At 45.4% G+C, this 21,378-nt stretch overlaps 1 protein-coding gene and 2 non-coding genes across 9 annotated transcripts; 1 reads left to right on the top strand and 2 right to left on the bottom strand.

Annotated features, from left to right (window-relative positions):
* The first annotated feature begins 14,744 nt into the window (after positions 1 to 14,744).
* On the top strand, positions 14,745 to 20,077 carry LOC125536037. Of its 7 annotated transcripts, none has more exons than XM_048699112.1 (8): positions 14,745 to 16,218; positions 16,753 to 16,826; positions 16,908 to 16,957; positions 17,117 to 17,195; positions 17,314 to 17,397; positions 17,560 to 17,640; positions 17,727 to 17,887; positions 18,558 to 20,077. In XM_048699112.1, the coding sequence occupies exons 1-7, from the start codon at positions 14,862 to 14,864 to the stop codon at positions 17,856 to 17,858; spliced, it is 1,857 nt and encodes a 618-aa protein (XP_048555069.1). In that variant the 5' UTR covers positions 14,745 to 14,861; the 3' UTR covers positions 17,859 to 17,887; positions 18,558 to 20,077. The 7 variants fall into 7 exon arrangements, with proteins under 7 accessions (XP_048555069.1, XP_048555071.1, XP_048555070.1 ...); XM_048699114.1 differs by having other exon boundaries at positions 18,565 to 20,077; XM_048699113.1 differs by having other exon boundaries at positions 19,396 to 20,077.
* An 827-nt stretch (positions 20,078 to 20,904) lies between these two features.
* On the bottom strand, positions 20,905 to 20,978 carry TRNAI-UAU. Its single transcript has one exon. It is a non-coding gene; the product is annotated as a tRNA-Ile (tRNA).
* An 81-nt stretch (positions 20,979 to 21,059) lies between these two features.
* On the bottom strand, positions 21,060 to 21,134 carry TRNAI-UAU. Its single transcript has one exon. It is a non-coding gene; the product is annotated as a tRNA-Ile (tRNA).
* Positions 21,135 to 21,378: the final 244 nt, after the last annotated feature.

The following is a 21,378-nucleotide window of genomic DNA, read 5'->3' on the forward strand; positions in this document are numbered from 1 at the left end:
TACTCCATTTAGGTTTTTGTCATTTTTGCCATGATTATTGTGTGCATGATATACCCTGATGCTCTACATGTGTTTTGTTAAGGGTTTTGTCATCTTTCCAGAGGTGCAACCCATGTATTTTTGTGATGTGTGTGGTGACTTGTGCAAGCTTGCAAAGTGGTGCACTTGCTAATTCTGTTTTCAGGGACTTAGTAATTTCACTAAGTCCGGGAGCTGTTCATCTCATGATGCCATATGTTCATGTTGTTTCCTAGTGATCCGTGCCTCTTTTGAGGATGATCAGTAAGGGTGTTTTGTTAATATTGTAGTGCTCTATCCATCCATGTCTTTGTTTGCAATTATGGAGCACCCTAGCTTGAGTCAATCGAGCTCTACTTTTGCTACTTTGTGAATCTGGGCAGATTGTCAACTTGTTTGCAATTTTGCCGATGATGTTGTAGTTGATCCGTGCATGCTATGCTATTGTTCTTGCCATGTCTAGCTTTCATTTTGTGCCTTCTTGAATGGGTGTGTTCTTGTCTTGCCATGACTTGCTCTGTAGTGAGTGCATCGAGCTCGTAAACATGCCTACTTGAGTTATATTTCAGCATGTGCCAGTTTTCACTAAGTCTGAAAACTGATTATGTTTTTGCCATGTTCACATGCTTGCAATTGTATTTTCTGATCCCTTTTGGCTCAAGGTCACTAAGGGACTTTTGTTAAGATTTTTGAGTAGCTCCATGCCATGTTTTACCTTGCCATGTTCAGATCCTATAGCATGTAGTTGTGTTGCTCCGAAGAGGGCTACCTGATCTGAAATTCCAGACAAGTGTTAATTTCACCAAGTCTGAGATTTGTTTGTCATATGCATTTTTGCCATGCTTGTTTGAACCGGTTAATGGATGTTTTGGCCGTAGCTCAGTGCTAGACTTTTGTTAAGCATCTTGTATGCATCCCTGCCATGTATTTTGTTGTCATGTTTGGTTGCTGTAGCATGTTCATCTCATTGCATTTAGTTGGCTACTTGCTGTAAATCGCAGACCGGTGTCATTTTTGAATCGCTTGCCATTTCCAAACCGTAACTCCGATTCCGGCGTTCTTTATATCGTTTTCAAGAGATTTCGTCTCATCTTTCCAGTGGCACACTTGGATTTCCAAGTTGAGTCCAGGTTCATGCTTTTCTTGTCATATCTTGCATTTTGCATCCTGTATCGCATTCCGCATAGCATATCATCATTGCATCATATTGCTTGGTCTTGCACGTGGTTGATTGTATCCTTGTTTGCTTGCTTGTCTTGTTTGGGTAGAGCTGGGAGATGAGTTCTCTAACGAGGAGCCCGTTGAGTTTGCTTTCGAGGATCCAGTCAACTCTGAGAACTGTGCAGGCAAGATGATCATACCCTCGAAATCACTACTATCTTTGCTATGCTAGTTTGCTCACTCTTTTGCTATGCCATTGCTACGATGCCTACCACTTGCTTTCAAGCCTCCCAAATTGCCATGTCAAACCTCTAATCCACCATGTCCTAGCAAACCGTTGATTGGCTATATTACCGCTTTGCTCAGCCCCTCTTATAGTTATAGCGTTGCTAGTTGCAGGTGAAGATTGAAGGCCGTTCCTTGTTGGAAAATTTATTTTACTTGTTGGGATATCATTATATTATCTTGTTATCTTAATGGCATCTATATACTTGGTAAAGGGTGGAAGGCTTCGGCCCTCTCGCCTAGTGTTTTGTTCCACTCTTGCCGCCCTAGCGTCATGTCGGTGTTATGTTCCCGGATTTTGCGTTCCTTACGCGGTTGGGTTATAATGGGAACCCCTTGATAGTTCGCCTTGATTAAAGCTTTTCCAGCAATGCCCAACCTTGGTTTTACCATTTTCCACCTAGCCTTTTTTTCCTTTGGGTTTCCGGAGCCCAAGGGTCATCTTATTTTAACCCCCCCCCCCGAGCCAGTGCTCCCTTTGAGTGTTGGTCCGAACCGGGCAGCCTGCGGGGCCACCTCGGGGAAACTTGAGGGTTGGTTTTACTCGTAGCTTGACCTATCTGAGTGTGCCCTGAGAACGAGCTATGTGCAGCTCTTATCGGGATTTGTCGGCACATTCGGGCGGTGTTGCTGGTCTTGTTTTAACCTGTCGAAGTGTCTTGAGTAACCGAGATACCGAGTCTGATCGGAACGTCTTGGGAGGAGGTCTATTCCTTCGTTGACCGTGAGAGCTTGTCATGGGCTAAGTTGGGACTCCCCTGTAGGGATTGAACTTTCGAAAGCCATGCCCGCGGTTATGGGCAGATGGGAATTTGTTAATGTCTGGTTGTAGATAACTTGAACCTTAACTTAATTAAAATGAATCAACTGAGTGTGTTACCGTGATGGCCTCTTCTCAGCGGAGTCCGGAAAGTGGACACGGTGTTGGGGTAATGTTTGCGCAGGTTGCTCTCTAGTTTTTCGCTCGCGCTTTGCCTCCTCTTCTTGCTCTCTTTTGCGAATAAGTTAGCCACCATATTTGCTAGTCGCTTGCTGCAGCTCCACATATTTACCTTGCCTTACCTACAAGCTTAAATAGTCTTGATCGCGAGGGTGCGAGATTGCTGAGTCCCTGTGGCCCACAGATTACTATTACACCAGATGCAGGGCCTGATGATTCCGCTCCAGGAGACGCGTATGAGCTCAAGTGGGAGTTCGACGAAGACTCTCATCGTTACTATGTTTCCTTTCCCGATGATCAGTAGTGGTGCCCAGTTGGGGGGTGAATGGGACCGTGTCGCATGTTGGGTTCTCTTTTATTTTAGCGCCATAGTCGGGCCATGAGTGTTTGGATGATGTAATGTTATTTATGTACTTGATTGACGTGGCGAGTGTAAGCCAACTATGTTATCTCCCCTTTCATTATTATATTACATGGGATGTTGTGAAGATTGCCTAACTTGCGACATATGCCTTCAATGCGATTATGTCTCTAAGTCGTGCCTCGACACGTGGGAGCTATAGTCACATCGAGGGTGTTACAAGTTGGTATCAGAGCGATCCCCAGCCTTAGGAGCCCCATTGCTTGATCGTTTTTAGCGGCCGAGTTGTGTCTAGAAAAAAATGTTTTGAGTCATTTAGGAATTATATATCGGAGAGTTTAGGAATTCTTTTTACTCCCCAGTCTCCTCATCGCTCTGGTAAGGCATCCTGACGTAGAGTTTTGACTCTTCTCTCCTCAAATTTCACTAAAAAAAATTAGGATCACGCGGGTATCTTGGAATCGTTCCGATGGTTTTATGATGAGAACATTGTCTTGGTGCCTCCTGTCAGGGGTTTAGTGGAAGTGTCCCGGGGAGTTGAGCTCTAAGGTGTTTTCATCATAATTTTATCGTTGCAGTTCTGAAATACCTGAGTCTAGTACGCCGACATCGAAAATCTCTTTTATGCAGTTCGTTGGTGAGATAACCTCGACGCCACCCAGTACTGAGGCGGGAGTTCGGGAGTATCGCCATAACTTGTATAACGGATGCTTTTCGAAGGTTGAGGTAGATGGTTTCCGAAGGTTTCTTGGTTATGTGTTGAAGGATGGATACAGCTGGATGTAGGATTTGCTAGATTTGGGTGAGATATTATGCTTCCCCTGTATCCCCAACACCTGATTGCATAACCGGAAAGGTTCAGGAGTTTCATAGGTGGGAATTCTAGTAGCTCTAGTTCTTCTTCCACGGATATTGGTTTGAGATTGGGATTTCTTACCGATTATTCGTTCTTGATCCGTACCTTGTTGATTTATTTCTCTACCTTAATTCTACGTGGCTTCTCAATTTATGGATATGTGACCATTTCAAGAGGAATGCATTCGTTCTTTTGTTCGGATGTGAAGACTATATGTTGCAATTTTCATTCCGTTGGATTCAGCTTCAATATTTGTCTGTCAATGTGCTAATGGACGTCAACCTCTTCAGGATGGCTCCTCCAACGCGCACGACTCCGAATCCTGATCCGCCTCCACCTCCACCTCCACCTCCTCCGAAGGCATGGCAAGCTGTGATGGCCGCAACCAATGCAAACACACAGTTGATCATGCAAATTCTTCAAGAGCGCAATCAAGGCAACCAAGGGAATCAAGGCAGCAATCAGAATCACTTTGCTACACTCAACCAGTTCCTTGCTAACGGGCCAAAGACTTTCAGCAATTGTGTTGAGGAAACCGATGCTGACGATTGGCTTGTGGATCTGTGCAAGCATTTCGAGTGCAGTAACGTCAGGCCTGAGGACTTTGTTAAGTTCGCTTCCTTCCAACTCAAAGATCAAGCTGCAGAATGGTTCCAGCAGTACAAGGATTCCCGAGGTGGACGTGTTATCACTTGGGATGATTTCCGTCGAGATTTCCGAGCTCATCATATTCCGCAGAGCGTGGTTGAAAGTAAGCGTGAGGAATTCCGCAACCTGAAGCAAGGCTCTTTGTCTGTCTATGACTACAACAAGTTGTTCCAGAAGCTCGCCCGCTTTGCCAAGTAGGACGTCCCTGATGAGAAGAGCATGATATACCAGTTCAGGGGTGGTCTCAGAGAAGAAATCCAGCTTGCTCTTGTCCTCTTTAAGCCCTTGAGATATGATGAGTTCTACAACATGGCACTGAAGCAAGAGGTTGCTCAGTTGAAGTGTGATGCTTCCAAGAAGCGAGTCAGAGATGCTACTCCTTCTTCCTCTACTCAAGTGGCCAAGCAGCAGAAGTATTGGCTTCCTCCTCCTCCGTTCCATCAGCCGTTTCAGCAGAAGAGCAAAAGTGGCAGTGGTTCTTCCCACCCACCCAACCCTGGATTTCAGAACAATACTTCGTCTCAAGCTCCAAGATCGAGTGCTCCGTATCACCGTCCGCTTTCAGAGGTCACGTGCAACAAGTGCCAACAGAAGGGTCACTATGCCAACAAGTGTTTCAACCAGAGGCGTCTTCCTCCTCCTCCTCCTGTCAGATCGGCAAGTACAGCTGTGGTCAAGCATAACCCCAAGCACGCCAAGGTCAACTTGATGAATGCAGCTCAGGCAGAGGATTCTTCAGATGTCATCATGGGTAACCTTCCTATTAATGATATTCCTGCAAGAGTTCTTTTTGACACGGGTGCATCGCATTGTTTCATGTCAAAGCCATTTTTTACCAAGCATGAGTTCGTTTCTTCTCATTTGGGTAAACAAATGGATATTGTTTCTCCTGGCAAACGTTTAAGTGCAAGTCTGGAGGTGCCAGATGTTACTATCACCTTGGGTGACTACAAGTTCCTTTCTTCCCCAATGGTTCTTGGTAACTCGGATATTGATCTTATTCTCGGAATGGATTGGCTTTCTAAGCACAAGGCACATCTTGATTGTGGTGCCAGGCAGATTCAATTGACTCATTCGTCTGAGGATGTTATTGTCTTTGCCGCTCGGGATAATACCATCCGTCTGTTTTCTCTCAACGAGAAGGGTGAATTGGACGCTATCTCGCAAATTCCAGTCGTTTGCGAATATCAAGACGTCTTTCCAGAAGAGCTTCCAGGAATGCCTCCGCACCAGCCAGTTGAATTCGTTATTGATCTTGAGCCTGGTACGGAACCTGTGTGCAAACGTCCTTAAAAGCTCAGACCTGAAGAGTTGAAGGAGCTGAAGAAGCAACTCGATATTCAAGAGAAAATGGGTCTTATCCGGCCTAGTTCTTCTCCGTGGGGTTGTGGTGTTCTTTTTGTGAAGAAGAAGGATGGAACGGACCGACTTTGTGTTGATTACCGTCCATTGAACAAGAAGACCATCAAGAACAAATACCCACTTCCCAACATCAATGAGCTCTTCGAACAACTCAAAGGTGCTCGAGTATTCTCCAAGCTTGATCTCCGCATGGGTTATCATCAGATTTGAATCCATGAGCAAGATATTCCCAAGACGGCTTTCAGGGCAAGCTTTGGTTCATATGAATATACTGTCATGTCTTTCGGCCTCGTCAACGCTCCTCCGACGTTCTCTCGCATGATGAACTTCATCTTCAACGCCTACACCAATGACTTCGTTTTGGTCTATCTCGACGACATTCTGGTTTTCTCGAAGAACAAGGAAGATCATGCCAAGCATTTGCGTTTGGTGCTCGATAAGCTCAGAGAACATCAGTTCTACGCCAAGTTCTCCAAGTGTGAATTTTGGCTCGATGAGGTTCTTTATCTTGGTCATATCATCTCCGCCAAGGGCATTGCCGTGAATCCTGAGAAGGTGTCTGCAATTGTGAATTGGGAACCTCCTCAGAATGTGAAGCAACTCCGTAGCTTCCTCGGTCTCGCAAGCTATTGCCGAAGATTCGTTGAAAACTTTTCTAAGATTGCGAAGCCTCTCTCTAATCTTCTCCAGAAGCACGTCAAGTACGTTTGGTCTCCAGAGTGTGATAGTGCTTTCAACACTTTGAAAGAGAAATTGATCACTGCTCCAGTTCTCACTCCGCCTGATGAATCCAAGCCGTACGAGGTCTTTTGTGATGCCTCTCTCCAAGGTCTTGGCGCAGTGTTGATGCAAGAGAAGAAAGTTGTTGCTTATACCTCTCACCAGTTGAAGCCTAATGAGGAGAACTACCCCACTCATGATCTCGAGTTGGCGGCAGTTGTGCATGCTCTTTTGACTTGAAGACATCTCTTATTGGGAAGAAAAATGGACATTTTCACTGATCACAAGAGTCTCAAGTACATCTTCACTCAGCCTAATCTCAACCTCAGGCAAACTCGATGGGTCGAAATGATTCAAGAGTATAATCTGAGTATCGAGTATACTCCAGGCAAGGCCAATGTGATTGCTGATGCATTGAGCAGAAAGGCTTATTGCAACAGTCTGATTCTCAAGCCTTATCAACCCGAGCTTTGTGAAGCTTTCCGCAAACTTAATCTGCAAGTTGTTCCTCAAGGTTTCCTCGCCAACCTTCAAGTCTCTCCTACCTTGGAAGACCAGATTCGCCAAGCCCAGCTTCTTGATGCTATGGTGAAAAAGGTGAAGATTGGGATTGCCAAGAGTCAACCCAAGTACAAGTGCTACCGCCTTGATGACAAGGACACTCTCTTCTTCGAGGATCGTATTGTTGTACCCAAAGGTGACCTCCGTAAAGTGATCATGAACGAGGCTCACAATTCTCTCCTCTCCATCCACCCTGGGAGCACGAAGATGTATCAGGACCTCAAGCAAGCTTATTGGTGGACTCGAATGAAGCGCGAGATTGCTCAATTCGTGAATGAATGTGATGTCTGCAGAAGAGTGAAGGCAGAACACGAAAGGCCAGCTGGTCTCCTCCAACCTCTTGCCATTCCAGAATGGAAGTTTGACCACATTGAGATGGACTTCGTGACTGGGTTTCCTAAGTCCAAGCGTGGCAATGATGCTATATTCGTTGTCATCGACAAACTCACCAAAGTGGCTCACTTTCTGCCTATTAAAGAGTCGATCACTGCAGCTCAATTGGCGGAACTCTATACCTCTCATATTGTCTCTCTGCACGGTATTCCACAAGTGATCTCTTCAGATCGTGGCAGCATCTTTACATCGAAGTTTTGGGATTCTTTTTAGAAGGCCATGGACACTAACATCCGCTTCAGCACAGCTTTCCATCCTCAAACTAGCGGTCAAGTCGAGCGTGTCAACCAGATTCTTGAAGATATGCTCAGGGCTTGTGTGATCTCCTTCGGCATGAAGTGGGAGGATTGTCTTCCATATGCTGAATTCTCCTACAACAACAGTTTTGAAGCAAGTTCGGGCAAGGCCCCTTTTGAAATTCTGTATGGCAGGAAGTGCCGTACCCCTCTCAACTGGTCTGAAACCGGTGAACGTCAGCTTTTGGGTAATGACTTAATCACAGAGGTAGAGGAAATGTGCAAAGTCATTCGTGATAACCTCAAAGCAGCCCAATCCCGTCAGAAGAGCTACTATGATAGTAAGCACCGTGATTTGGCTTTCGAGATCGGAGATCATGTTTACCTCCGCGTCTCTCCTATGAAAGGTACTCGTCACTTCGGTATCAAAGGGAAGCTTGCCCCCAGATACGTGGGACCTTTCAAGATTGTCAGCAAGAGAGGCGACCTCGCCTATCAACTCGAGCTTCCTTCAAACTTTGCAAATGTTCATGACGTGTTCCATGTCTCTCAGCTTCGAAAGTGCTTCAAGACTCCTGACCGGACCGTCAACTTCGAGGACATTGAGCTCCAAGAAGTTCTCTCTTATCGTGAGCACCCAGTTGCTATTCTTGAAGAGACAGAACGCAAGACTCGCAACAAGTCAATCAAATTTCTCAAAGTCAAGTGGTCACACCATTCCGACCGTGAAGCTACCTGGGAACGCGAGGATCACCTCCGTTCTGAGTACCCGGCGTTCTTTCAGTCCTAGATCTCGGGACGAGATCCTTTCGTAGTGGTGGAGTGTTGTAACACCCCGGATGTAACTTTCCCAATTTGTACTCCAACTCTTGCCGTTTCCGGCGTTAACTAAATTTATTTTCTCGGGTTCGGGTCTTTTTCTCCGTGTGTTGTTATCATTTTCATGCATCTCTTATCATGTCATCATGTGCATTGCATCTGCATACGTGTTCGTCTCATGCATTCGAGCATTTTCCCCGTTGTCCGTTTTGCTTTCCGGCGCTTCATTCTCCTCCGATGGTCATTTCTAGCTTTCTTTCGTGTGTGGGGATTAAACATTTCCGGATTGGACCGAGACTTGCCAAGCGGCCTTGGTTTACTACCGGTAGACCGCATGTCAAGTTCCGTATCATTTGGACTTCGTTCGATACTCCAACGGTTAACCGAGGGACCGAAAAGGCCTCATGTGTGTTGCAGCCCAACACCCCTCCAATTTGGCCCAAAACCCACCTAAATCTTCTCCATCATCTAGAGCATTCGATCATGATCGCGTGGCCGAAAACCGCACCTCATTTGAACTCTCCTAGCTCCCTCTATGCCTATTTAAACACCCCCCCCCCCGAAATTCAGATCTCCTTCCTCCCCGAAACCCTAGATTTCTCCTCCGCCGCCGCCCGCAGCCACTCCGAAGCCGCCACGTGGCACCCGCCACCTCGCCGCCGCCGCGGGCCGGGGAGCCCGGAGCCGGCCCCCGCGGCCCGATCCGCCCGCGCCGCCACCTCCCTTGCCTTCGACGCCTCGCCGACGCGCCGCCGCGTCGGCCATCGCCGCCCCGGGCCCGCGCCCCTCGCCGGCGCCCGCTCGCCCGCGCCGCCCGAGGCCCCGCCGGCCGCCGCCGCCACCTCCGCCGCCAGATCCGGCCGGGAGTGGCCGGATCCACCTCTCCCGCGCCTCCCTGCCGCTTCTTCGAGCTCGCCGGAGCCGCCGCCACCTCGCCGGAGTTCTCGGTTCACGTGCGTGAACAGTAACCCTAGATCTCGAAGGTTGAATTTTTCTCCAAGTCCCTGATATTTTCAGTTCAAGTGCTCATGTTCGCAGCCCCGTAACTTTGCATCCGTAGATCCGATTCATGCATACAGCATATCAAAATGTTCATCTCAGAGAGTACATCATTTCATTCCATTGCATCATTTTCATTTGAGTTCATCTTGATGCCCGAAATGCTGTTAGAAGAGGGCTACTTGAGTTAATTGTCAGATCTGCTACTCCATTTAGGTTTTTGTCATTTTTGCCATGATTATTGTGTGCATGATATGCCCTGATGCTCTACATGTGTTTTGTTAAGGGTTTTGTCATCTTTCCAGAGGTGCAACCCATGTATTTTTGTGATGTGTGTGGTGACTTGTGTAAGCTTGCAAAGTGGTGCACTTGCTAATTCTGTTTTCAGGGACTTAGTAATTTCTAATTTCACTAAGTCCTGGAGCTGTTCATCTCATGATGCCATATGTTCATGTTGTTTCCTAGTGATCCGTGCCTCTTTTGAGGATGATCAGTAAGGATGTTTTGTTAATATTGCAGTGCTCTATCCATCCATGTCTTTGTTTGCAATTATGGATCACCCTAGCTTGAGTCAATCGAGCTCTACTTTTGCTACTTTGTGAATCTGGGCAGATTATCAACTTGTTTGCAATTTTGCCGATGATGTTGTAGTTGATCCGTGCATGCTATGCTATTGTTCTTGCCATGTCTAGCTTTCATTTTGTGCCTTCTTGAATGGGTGTATGCTTGTCTTGCCATGACTTGCTCTGTAGTGAGTGCATCGAGCTCGTAAACATGCCTACTTGAGTTATATTTCATCATGTGCCAGTTTTCACTAAGTCTGAAAACTGATTATGTTTTTGCCATGTTCACATGCTTGCAATTATATTTTCTGATCCCTTTTGGCTCAAGGTCACTAAGGGACTTTTGTTAAGATTTTTGAGTAGCTCCATGCCATGTTTTACCTTGCCAATGTTCAGATCCTGTAGCATGTAGTTTTGTTGCTCCGAAGAGGGCTACCTGATCTGAAATTCCAGACAAGTGTTAATTTCACTAAGTCTGAGATCTGTTTGTCATATGCATTTTTGCCATGCTTGTTTGAACCTGTTAATGGATGAATTGGCCGTAGCTCAGTGCTAGACTTTTGTTAAGCATCTTGTGTGCATCCCTGCCATGTATTTTGTTGTCATGTTTGGTGTTGTAGCATGTTCATCTCATTGCATTTAGATGCCTACTTGCTGTAAATCGCAGACCGAGTCATTTTTGAATCGCTTGCCATTTCCAAACCGTAACTCCGATTCCGGCGTTCTTTATATCGTTTTCAAGCGATTTCATCTCATCTTTCCAGTGGCACACTTGGATTTCCAAGTTGAGGCAGGTTCATGCATTTCCTGTCATATCTTGCATTTTGCATCCCGCATCGCATCCCGCATAGCATATCATCATTGCATCATATTGCTTGTCTTGCACGTGGTTGATTGTATCCTTGTTGCTTGTTTGTCTTGTTTGGGTAGAGCAGGGAGACGAGTTCGCTAACGAGGAGCCCGTTGAGTTTGCTTTCGAGGATCCAGTCAACTCTGACAACTGTGCAGGCAAGATGATCATACCCTCGAAATCACTACTATCTTTGCTATGCTAGTTTGCTCGCTCTTTTGCTATGCCAATGCTACGATGCCTACCATCTTGCAAGCCTCCCAAATTGCCATGTCAAACCTCTAACCCACCATGTCCTAGCAAACCGTTGATTGGCTATGTTACCGCTTTGCTCAGCCCCTCTTATAGCGTTGCTAGTTGCAGGTGAAGATTGGAGGCCGTTCCTTGTTGGAACATTTATTTACTTGTTGGGATATCATTATATTATCTTGTTATCTTAATGCATCTATATACTTGGTAAAGGGTGGAAGGCTCGGCCTCTCACCTAGTGTTTTGTTCCACTCTTGCCGCCCTAGTTTCCGTCATATCGGTGTTATGTTCCCGGATTTTGCGTTCCTTACGCGGTTGGGTTATAATGGGAACCCCTTGATAGTTCGCCTTGATTAAAGCTTTTCCAGCAATGCCCAACCTTGGTTTTACCATTTTCCACCTAGCCTTTTTTTCCTTTGGGTTTCCGGAGCCCAAGGGTCATCTTATTTTAACCCCCCCCCCCGAGCCAGTGCTCCCTTTGAGTGTTGGTCCGAACCGGGCAGCCTGCGGGGCCACCTCGGGGAAACTTGAGGGTTGGTTTTACTCGTAGCTTGACCTATCTGAGTGTGCCCTGAGAACGAGATGTGCAGCTCCTATCGGGATTTGTCGGCACATTCGGGCGGTGTTGCTGGTCTTGTTTTAACCTGTCGAAGTGTCTTGAGTAACCGAGATACCGAGTCTGATCGGAACGTCTTGGGAGGAGGTCTATTCCTTCGTTGACCGTGAGAGCTTGTCATGGGCTAAGTTGGGACTCCCCTGCAGGGATTGAACTTTCGAAAGCCGTGCCCGCGGTTATGGGCAGATGGGAATTTGTTAATGTCCGGTTGTAGATAACTTGAACCTTAACTTAATTAAAATGAATCAACTGAGTGTGTTACCGTGATGGCCTCTTCTCGGCGGAGTCCGGAAAGTGGACACGGTGTTGGAGTAATGTTTGCGCAGGTTGCTCTCTAGTTTCTCGCTCGCGCTTTGCCTCCTCTTCTCGCTCTCTTTTGCGAATAAGTTAGCCACCATATTTGCTAGTCGCTTGCTGCAGCTCCACATATTTACCTTGCCTTACCTACAAGCTTAAATAGTCTTGATCGCGAGGGTGCGAGATTGCTGAGTCCCTGTGGCTCACAGATTACTATTACACCAGATGCAGGGCCTGATGATTCCGCTCCAGGAGACGCGTATGAGCTCAAGTGGGAGTTCGACGAAGACTCTCATCGTTACTATGTTTCCTTTCCCGATGATCAGTAGTGGTGCCTAGTTGGGGGGTGAACGGGACCGTGTCGCATGTTGGGTTCTCTTTTATTTTGGCGCCGTAGTCGGGCCATGAGTGTTTGGATGATGTAATGTTATTTATGTACTTGATTGACGTGGCGAGTGTAAGCCAACTATGTTATCTCCCCTTTCATTATTATATTACATGGGATGTTGTGAAGATTGCCTAACTTGCGACATAGCCTTCAATGCGATTATATCTCTAAGTCATGCCTCGACACATGGGAGCTATAGTCGCATCGAGGGTGTTACAATTAGTTTGATGTTTTCTTTAATAATGTAAATGAACTCTTGTGGTACTTTGCTTTAAGAACAAGAAGTAGATGTTCTCTATCAAATGGCTGCACTACGATGCCTTGAGGCTTTCTTTCACAAAAATGCCTATAAATGCTTGCTGAGCAAATAGTTATTAAGGTTGTCAGTGGAGATTGAACGTATGTGGACACAAATTCTACACAACAAATACTTATAATCTAAGATGTTAGCCCAGGTTACCGTAAGCCCTTCTGAAAGGGGCTAATGAGGGTAAAGGACACCTTTTTCCGTAGAGTGAAATTTGTTGTTGATAACGGCACAACAATGAGATTTTGAGAAGACACGTGGTTAGGGAAGACACCTCTAGCCTCAGATGCTAGAGAGGTGGTGAGTGATCTGGTGAATGGCAACCAAGGCCAGCATGATGAGATCATTGAAGAAATCAAATCCAGAGTAGCTAGCTTTGCATGTAATTTTTTAAGGTCGTTTAGTTAATGAGTATGCTCATGAGTTAGGGAGGTTTTTCTCTTTCTTCAGGTCATGATCGTCATTTGTGGCTTATTCAAATCCATGGCCCGAATGTTATCCCATAAACTATTTTTTTCGATGAATAAAGCGTTGATTTACCCCTAAAAACATGATTTTTTGTGTTGTTCTTTTTTTGGAGAATCCTATTTAACGCGCTTTGCGTCAATTAGGTGCCGAAACGCATAGGCGAACGAGTAGCTGGTTTGGCCTATTTGTGTGGCGGTTTGCAGAGATCCCTTCTGATGCTCTCGTTGCTTGGAGAACGATCATTGTGCTTGTGATTGTTGCAACCCATGGTGTCCTCTCAGCTCGCTGGCATGTCGTGTCATCCCGCTTGTCTCTCGCATTGGCACCCAACATTGTCAACCTCCTTCTCGAGGAGAGGCCCAATTAAAATCCACACTCCCTTCAATTGTGCTTCGCCATGGATCTTGGACGTCTGTGGTTTTTTTTGCTTCCGCTAGCCTGGCATCCCCATCCATTGGTGCTTCAAACCGCTCTGGCTGATCAGACCGAGTTGCTTCAAGGTTGGAGACACGAATTGAGAGCTTCCTGGAGCGGGCGGAGGCTGCTTTGAGCAGGCTCTCCTTTGTGTCGGCTAAGTTTCTGGCCACGCAGACACCACTCTCTCCTGTTGGCTCCACTGAGGACGAAGGGGCAAAGCCATATGGTTGTTTCTTCCCTCGTGTTCGGGAAACTTCATCGTTGATGTCCGCTTCGTCCGTTGTGCCTGCCGTTGTGGGTGAGTCCATCGTCGTGCTTACCTCATGCTCGAGCTTCGGGATATATGTTCGATCCCTGCTTCGCCTATGTCCTTGGAGCGGTTGGAGGTGGGCTCGTCGACGACCTTGTGTGAGGGGCATGTTTATCCTTGGTCTTGTGAGCAACTGGAGGCGCCGAAGTCCATTGTGTCGATGGTTCCTGTGGTGGAGGGTGTTGTGTCGTGGGTTCCTCGGGTCGACGATGTCGATGCGGCCGGTCTGTTGGTGTCTGCCCCTAGTAGGAGCCCCTTGGTTGATGATAACTACATCAAGAAGTACAATGAGTTCCATGATTTTCTTGACAAATGGGTGGCTGGTCAGCCTGGACCCGGCAACACAAGTGGCTGCCTCCTCTAGAAGAAACCCAATAGGAAGAAAGCAAAGAGAAACAAAAGCAAGAAGGGTGGTGTCATCCGGAAGACGCCCGCGATTTCATGATGGAGGGTGCTCCATTTTTATCGTGGTCGGTGTTCTTGTGTGAAGCTCCACTGTGTTGTACAAGTGTCGAGGGTTTCGGTTGTGGTGCATTGGGAAGGACACATGTGCGGTCACGATGTTTTATGTTGTGTGAGTAGTACGACTTTGAGTTGTTTGTATGGATTTTCGCCCGGTTTTCTAAAAATCAACTGGGCAATTCTTTTCTTCTTAATTAATCGGTGAGGCAAATCTTTGCCTCCATTTTGAAAAAAAAACAGGACATGGATCTGGTATTGAGAACCATCCAGAAGGATTCTAAATCTAAAAAATAATAATTCTAGAAGGTTTCTGAATGGTTTCTTCACTGGTTTTATTATTATTATTATTATTATTATTATTATTATTATTATTATTATTATTGTTGTTGTTGTTGTTGTTGTTGTTGTTGTTTTTCGGTTTCTTCTTTTTTATGATCTTTCTTTTTTCTTTGTGTTGCTTTGAACTGAAAAACAGAGGTCTCGGGGTCGTGAGAAGACAGAGATAACCCTAATCTCCAAATCCTTCCCGTCCGGCGACGCCACCAGATCCCCACCAAAATCGGAACCCCGTCGTGATGGGCGACGCCGCCGACGCACCCCGCCGGCGTCGGCTGGACTCAATTCTCCTCGCCCGGAAACCGCGCCTCACCGACAGCAGGAACGAGACCACGGCCACAGCCGTATCCATGGATGGCTTCACCATGGCGGTCTCCTTCTGGATGGCCGACCCGCCGCAGCTGTCCATCTTCTCCATCTACTGCTGCCGACCCCCTCATCTGCAAGCCGGGCCGTACTGCAATTTCAAAGATTTGCCACGCGTGGTCGGCGTCGGCGCGGAGGGCCGTTTCGTCCTCTTCCGCGCCGTCTTCGACCGCCGATACACATCCGAATATTTCCTGTACAAGGCCGGCGAGTCGCCGTCGCTCGAGTGGATTCCTTCTCCCTACGAGTATCATGATGGCGACCTCCATGATCTGCGCGGGGTCAGGGAGTTCGGCGTCCTGCAGCAGCTCGGCGGCCACTATCTCGTGGCCGCTCTCTGCCTCGACCCGTTGTCGGATGACTATCACCTTCGGATCTACTCGTCCGAGAGAACGTCATGGAGCACCAGGACACTGCCCAATCCATGTCCTGGGGTCGACAGGATTATACCCGACAAGGTGATCACGCTTGGAGAAGAAGGCTTACTAGGGTGGGTTGATTTGTCACACGGCCTGCTGATGTGCGACCTGCGTCAAGATCATGTGCGTTTCACTTTCATCCCGTTGCCGGAGCCGTTGCCTGGGAACAGATACAAACTAAAAGGTCACATTCCCCCTCCCACCGCAAAGAGAAGCAAAAAAGCAGAGGACGAATCTCACCCAAATCTCTGGTGGTTTCGTGATCTCGCATGGGTTGATGGCGTGCTCAAGTTTATTGAGATGGAGAATCTTGCTCCTGAAAGCCAGAGCGACAAGGGTGATGTTATCTACGATTCAGACTTGATCATGTCGCTCGAGCGCAAGGCCGTGGATTGGCATTGCAAGCAGCTGTCCATTGGGGGTGCCTGGAGGGCTGTGACATGGACTCGGACAGTTTCGTCCAACTGTTGGCGCCAGACATGTGCTGCCAATGTCGCTGACATCTTGGTTGTCGACGGATCAGCACATTCATCTTTGTTGCCCGGGTTAAAGGGCGAAAAGTTGACATTCAGGGACCTCTACTCAGCTTTCCCCATCCTGAGCCCGGATGGTGACGATATTCTTTATCTCAAATCAATGGTGGAACCCAGTAATAAGGATGGATGGGCGGTCGCTGTTGACTTAGGAAACAAGGCAGTGAAAGCAATTGGCAAGTATTGTCTTCCGGATGATTTTTATTATAGCTTCCGTCATGACCCTGAACATCCTTTCCGTGTCTGTACATTGTCCCGCCATCTCGATATGACTCCAGGTAACTGTTACCTGCTCGCTCTTATTGTTTGGCATGCCTATGCAATGCTTACAATCCTTGTCCACTTAGTTATTACTGTCTCTGGTCTTTTTTACTCCGCATATAAGATTTGTTTGAAGTCAAACTTCGTAAAATTTGACCAACTTCATAGAAAAAAAATATCAACATTCACAATACGAAATCAATATCTTTTTTTGAAAGAAATACGAAATCAATATCATTAGATGCATCATGAATTCAATTTTCATATTGTATAACTTTAGTATTGTAGATGTTGCTATTTTTTCATATAAATATGGTCAAACTTTACGAAGTTTGACTTCAGACAAATCTTATATAAGGAGTAATAAAGACCGGAGGGAGTATGTTCTTCTTGTGACTGCGTTGGCGAATTAACCTGGGTGCTATTTGGACCCACTTGATGGCTGCCTGATACCTGCATATTGCTTTGTGCGTCTTCTGCGTATTTGCCAGTTCCCTAAAACCCCGGGATTGTGAGTATGGCGTTGCTTATGAATTTAGCGGTTTCTGTAGGCATAGAAGTCTCAGCGTGTCGCAAGATCACAGGGGATGCTAGCAGCTCTTCAAATTATCCAAGCAACACCTCAGTAAGTATTTTGTATCACTTTTTATTTCAATGAAAGAATTTCCGCCAACTCCAAGTAACTTGCCATCTCTTCTGTGCATAGTTCCGTGCAGGTGAGCTCAATTCCTGCGAACCAAGGAGCAAAATCCAAAGGCAAGTTTCTTATTCTCTAACCTTTCTTCTGCTAATGCCTGGGCACCTATGATCCGATTTAGATCAATTCGTTCTATAATTTGATATCTATTCACCTATTAGTTTTACCTGATATTACCATATTGGGTTATTTTTTCCAATTGACTTTCTGTTCCTCAGGTCATTGGAATGGGCTCGGAAAAACAAGCGTGCACGAAATGCTGCTGGGACTTTTATGCAGAATGATCATATTTCCCAGGTCCATCCTATTGAAAACAATCTGTGGAGGTTTCCATGAGGGCAGTCCAATTTACGTTCTGTTTATTATCGGTGGCTCATCTAGTCTCTCTCTCTCTCTTCGTTCGTGATGCGAGCAGCAGCTTGACGATAAGGTGCTGGAGCTAGAGCAGGAGATAGAGCAGGAGCTAGAGCGGGGGTGGAAACAGAAGAGAGAGCAGAAGGTATATTTGGCCGAGATCCGTGTGAACTTGCTTTTGCGAATTTCATCCTTGTGCTGTTGTTCGCTTTGCCATGCATCGATAGTTGGCAATCCCATATGCCCTGTTTCCAATCAATTTTCCCATCATCGTTCAGCAAGGTTAATTAGAATGCACCATTTCCAGCCACAACAGCAGTGCTTCAACAAGTGGGATGCGCCTTGCTACCCCCCTGGACATTCAGTGTGGCCCCATCAAAACAATCTGGTATGCTGTATTCCATATACCCTGTTTCACATTTATCTATTTTCTCATCATCATACAGCAAGATTAACTAGAATGTACCATTCCAGTCACCGAGGAAATATTTCAACAAGCCAGACGGACCATGTGTCCTTGGGTATGCATCTTTGCCCCCTGTACAGCTGGGTCGTCACAACTACCAACCTCTGTGGCGCAGCCACCACCATCAAAACAGCAGTTGACTTCTAGCAGTGAGTTTGGACCTCATGAGGTAAAGACATTGGTGAAGCTTATGATATTCTGATATCTCCTCTATTGACATGTAGCTCTGGAACAGACCATCTTCACTTGTTAAAAATTACTCGCAAGATACATATTCTAAGTAGTACTCCCTCCGGTCCTTTTTACTCCGTGTATTAGATTTGTATCAAGTCAAACTTTGCAAAGATTGACGAAATTTATATTAAAAAATATCAACATATACAATACCAAATATATTATTATATGAAACTACATTCCATAATGAATCTAATGATATTGATTTCATTCTATGAATGTTGATACTTTTTTCTATAAGTTTGGTCAAATTAGAGATACTTTGGCTTTCAGCTGAACTTATTTGCAGACTAGAAATGACCGGAGGGAGTAATTCTCTCACATGTGCTGTCATGCCGATGGACCCAACTTGACATGTTCCGTGCATTTTTTAATTATTTGTTTTGAAAGTAAAAGAGGGAAACAAACTATGGGCACCAAGTTTAAAAATATGTAATCAGTAAGTCTAAAAGCAACTGCATTATTATAGTAAATTCATTATTTGAGTTCATTGGAATATAATAAGCAACAAAGATGAAATTATCTATTTCTGCTGTGATGTGCTACTTTTGACGTGTTGCCTAGGTGTCTGTTTTTTCATCATCTTACTACTATAAGTTGTTAAGATTTCAGGCACCCCAGCCATGCTTCAACAATTGCAGTGGAGCCAGCTACCATGGGTATTAACAACAATTTTCTGCCCCTAACTCATTTGCCTATGGCGCACACACCTGCTATGCCAGCTACCAACACCAGTGGCTGCAACTCTTACTTTGGAGCTGCCTATTGGTGCGTTTTGGCAGCATTCACCTCCTGTGGTGCAGCGTCAGCCAACACCTAGTGAGATAAAAAAAAAGCACTGAAAAAACCTGTGTTTGCTGACATGTTCCTCTTTTAGACAGTAGACGTGGAGTGAATCTCTCATTAAGATTACTTTTTCAAGATAGTCATTCTTGCAAGTAATTCTGGGCTTGTTGCATATGCAAAACCCTTGTGTGTTTCAAACTGAAATTTAAAGAGGGTTACATAGTGTCAAGACTCAAGACTATGTAAGGTAATATCCTCTCATAGTTTGACATTGTTTCTTGAAACGTAAACGTAACCATTTTGCTGAAATGTGAGCACGTAAGGAAAGGTGCTAACTTTTCAAAAAAGAGGAGGAATCCCATCGAAAGGAGCGAATGCTGGAGAAATGTGTGGTAAGGTTGATGGGGAGCCTGGAGTGGCCAAATGAAGTGTAGATGCTGAACTAAGGAAACTAGTCAACATTTAATATCCTCTTTCAGTTGATTGTGCTGAAAAATATATAATAAAAATATGGTTAATCCTAGTAACTCGAAACATGTGCATTATTTGTTACCATAGAAAAGTTTCGGGAGTTGTGGTTTTAGAGAAGAGGTGACATGTGGCATTCTCTTGCGGAACATTTTTGTTGTTGACTAATTAGTTGATTTTGCCGTGCAGTGATATTACTGGCTAGATTTGACTGGATCAATGGCTATGCTCAGGTGAGAGTATGGTGTAAATGTTTAAGCTTTCTGTGTGTGTACTATCGGGAATTTGTTTCTACCTGAACAGTCATCTTCTGATAGATACGCTTCAGATAAACATGTCTTGTGTTATAGTCTCACAATATTTCTTGAATATAAGTGGAATAATTGACTGAAAAATATTTTCACATGCATGGTAGAATGTTGTGGTGGGTCTTTTCCCATACATGATTGTATGTTGAGGTGGGCTTTATCCCATTCATAATTGTATGATGAGGTGTCATGCTTGTATGTAGAGATAAATAAGTTAATGGGAATGATCCTCTTAGGTATATAGGATGAGATTCCGGGTAGATGAGATTGGAGCCGGAGTTGAGACTCCGGGTAGATGAGATAGGGCTCGATCCGGTGATGCGCGCGGGCGGGGAGGTCCGTTTTACCCCACTCGCTCCCTCCCCTTTGCTCTGTATTCGCACCCACCAAGATCACCGCCATCGCTATACCACTTCGGCTGCCGGTTAGGCCTTGCCGGAGTGCTCCACCCAAGAACTTTACACTTCCACGTTGTTCGGATCCTGTCCCACTGTCGGTGTCGTCCATGGCAGACACCAAGCCCAACAAGTGTTTGGCCAAATGCATTGAGAATTTTTTTTACATTCTTGTTGTTTAACATGAAGCAAGCATGATGGTGGGTACTCGGTGAGGGAGGATGCATTGTTGGGCGATGAGTGATTGGCCATAAGTGCGGTGTTTGTAGGCATGAAGCAAAATGGCACGATATTTTTGCAACATGTGCAGTCTTTGTTTCATGAGCATAAGCACTATGGGCCCTACAATTTGGATTTGATGAGATGATTTCAACTTTAAGTCGCTACCTCATCGGTAGTACACCATTTGAGACGCTGCCATGCAGCAGCAGCAGCAGTCTGAGAGAATGAAAAGTCTGAGAATTACCAGCTTCTGGTTTTGGCTTCAGTGAAGCTTACGAGCATATGAATATAGGGAAATGATTAGCATCAGCCGGCCGATCACGCGTAGCGTTCCGCCACTCATGCAGCCGATAGATCCAAGTTTCATGGGACCGTGCACAACGCACATCTTAGTGCAAAACACCTTACTCGTGGCACCACATCCACATGACTCAGTCCGCGCGTGACGCATGCCTCTGCCACCTTAACAATTTTTTTGCAACACTATTTGTGTTGCAGAAATTCTTTCGCAACAACACACATGTTTCAAAAAATTTAAGACGGAGAAAATATTCCGCAACATCATTTGTGTTGTAGAAGTTGTTCCGCAACAACACCCATGTTATAAAAAAGTTAAGACGAAAACAAATATGCAACATCATCTGTAGTGCAGAGTCGTTCTGCAACAACATCAATGTTGCCAAAAAAAATTGAGACGAAAAAATAATAACCCTGTAACAAAAATTTTACCGCGAATGTTTCTTACGTGCATATAATAGAAAAAAGAACATTTTTGGTCTCGGAGGGGGTTGAACCCTCAACCTGTGGTTGATAAGACCGACGCTCTAACCAATTGAGCTACAAGACCTTGACAATTATGTCTATTTAATTCTTAAATACTAAAATATGTATTAGAAGCTTACGTGCATAAAAATATTTTAAAAAAGATTGGTCTCGGAGGGGGTTGAACCCTCTCAACCTGCGGCATATAAGACCGATGCTCTAACCATTGAGCTACGAGACCTCTACGAATATGTTTATTTTTTAATACTATTAAAAATTTAATAGTTATTGGGTTCAGTGGTTAACCAATACTCTCCTCCGTATACTAGAGAAACATATTAAGAGCAGTAGTTTAATTGAGTTTATAATAAAGAAAACAAGGTGCAACTGGGCAACGGAACCTCTACACTTCTAACCATACGACAAAGAAACAAACGGATTATAGGGAGATTAATAGCACGAGTTGATATTTTGGTTCGTAAATT

The sequence above is a fragment of the Triticum urartu genome, chromosome 2 (assembly GCF_003073215.2).
Source record: "Triticum urartu cultivar G1812 chromosome 2, Tu2.1, whole genome shotgun sequence".
In the NCBI taxonomy this organism is placed as follows: domain Eukaryota; kingdom Viridiplantae; phylum Streptophyta; class Magnoliopsida; order Poales; family Poaceae; genus Triticum; species Triticum urartu.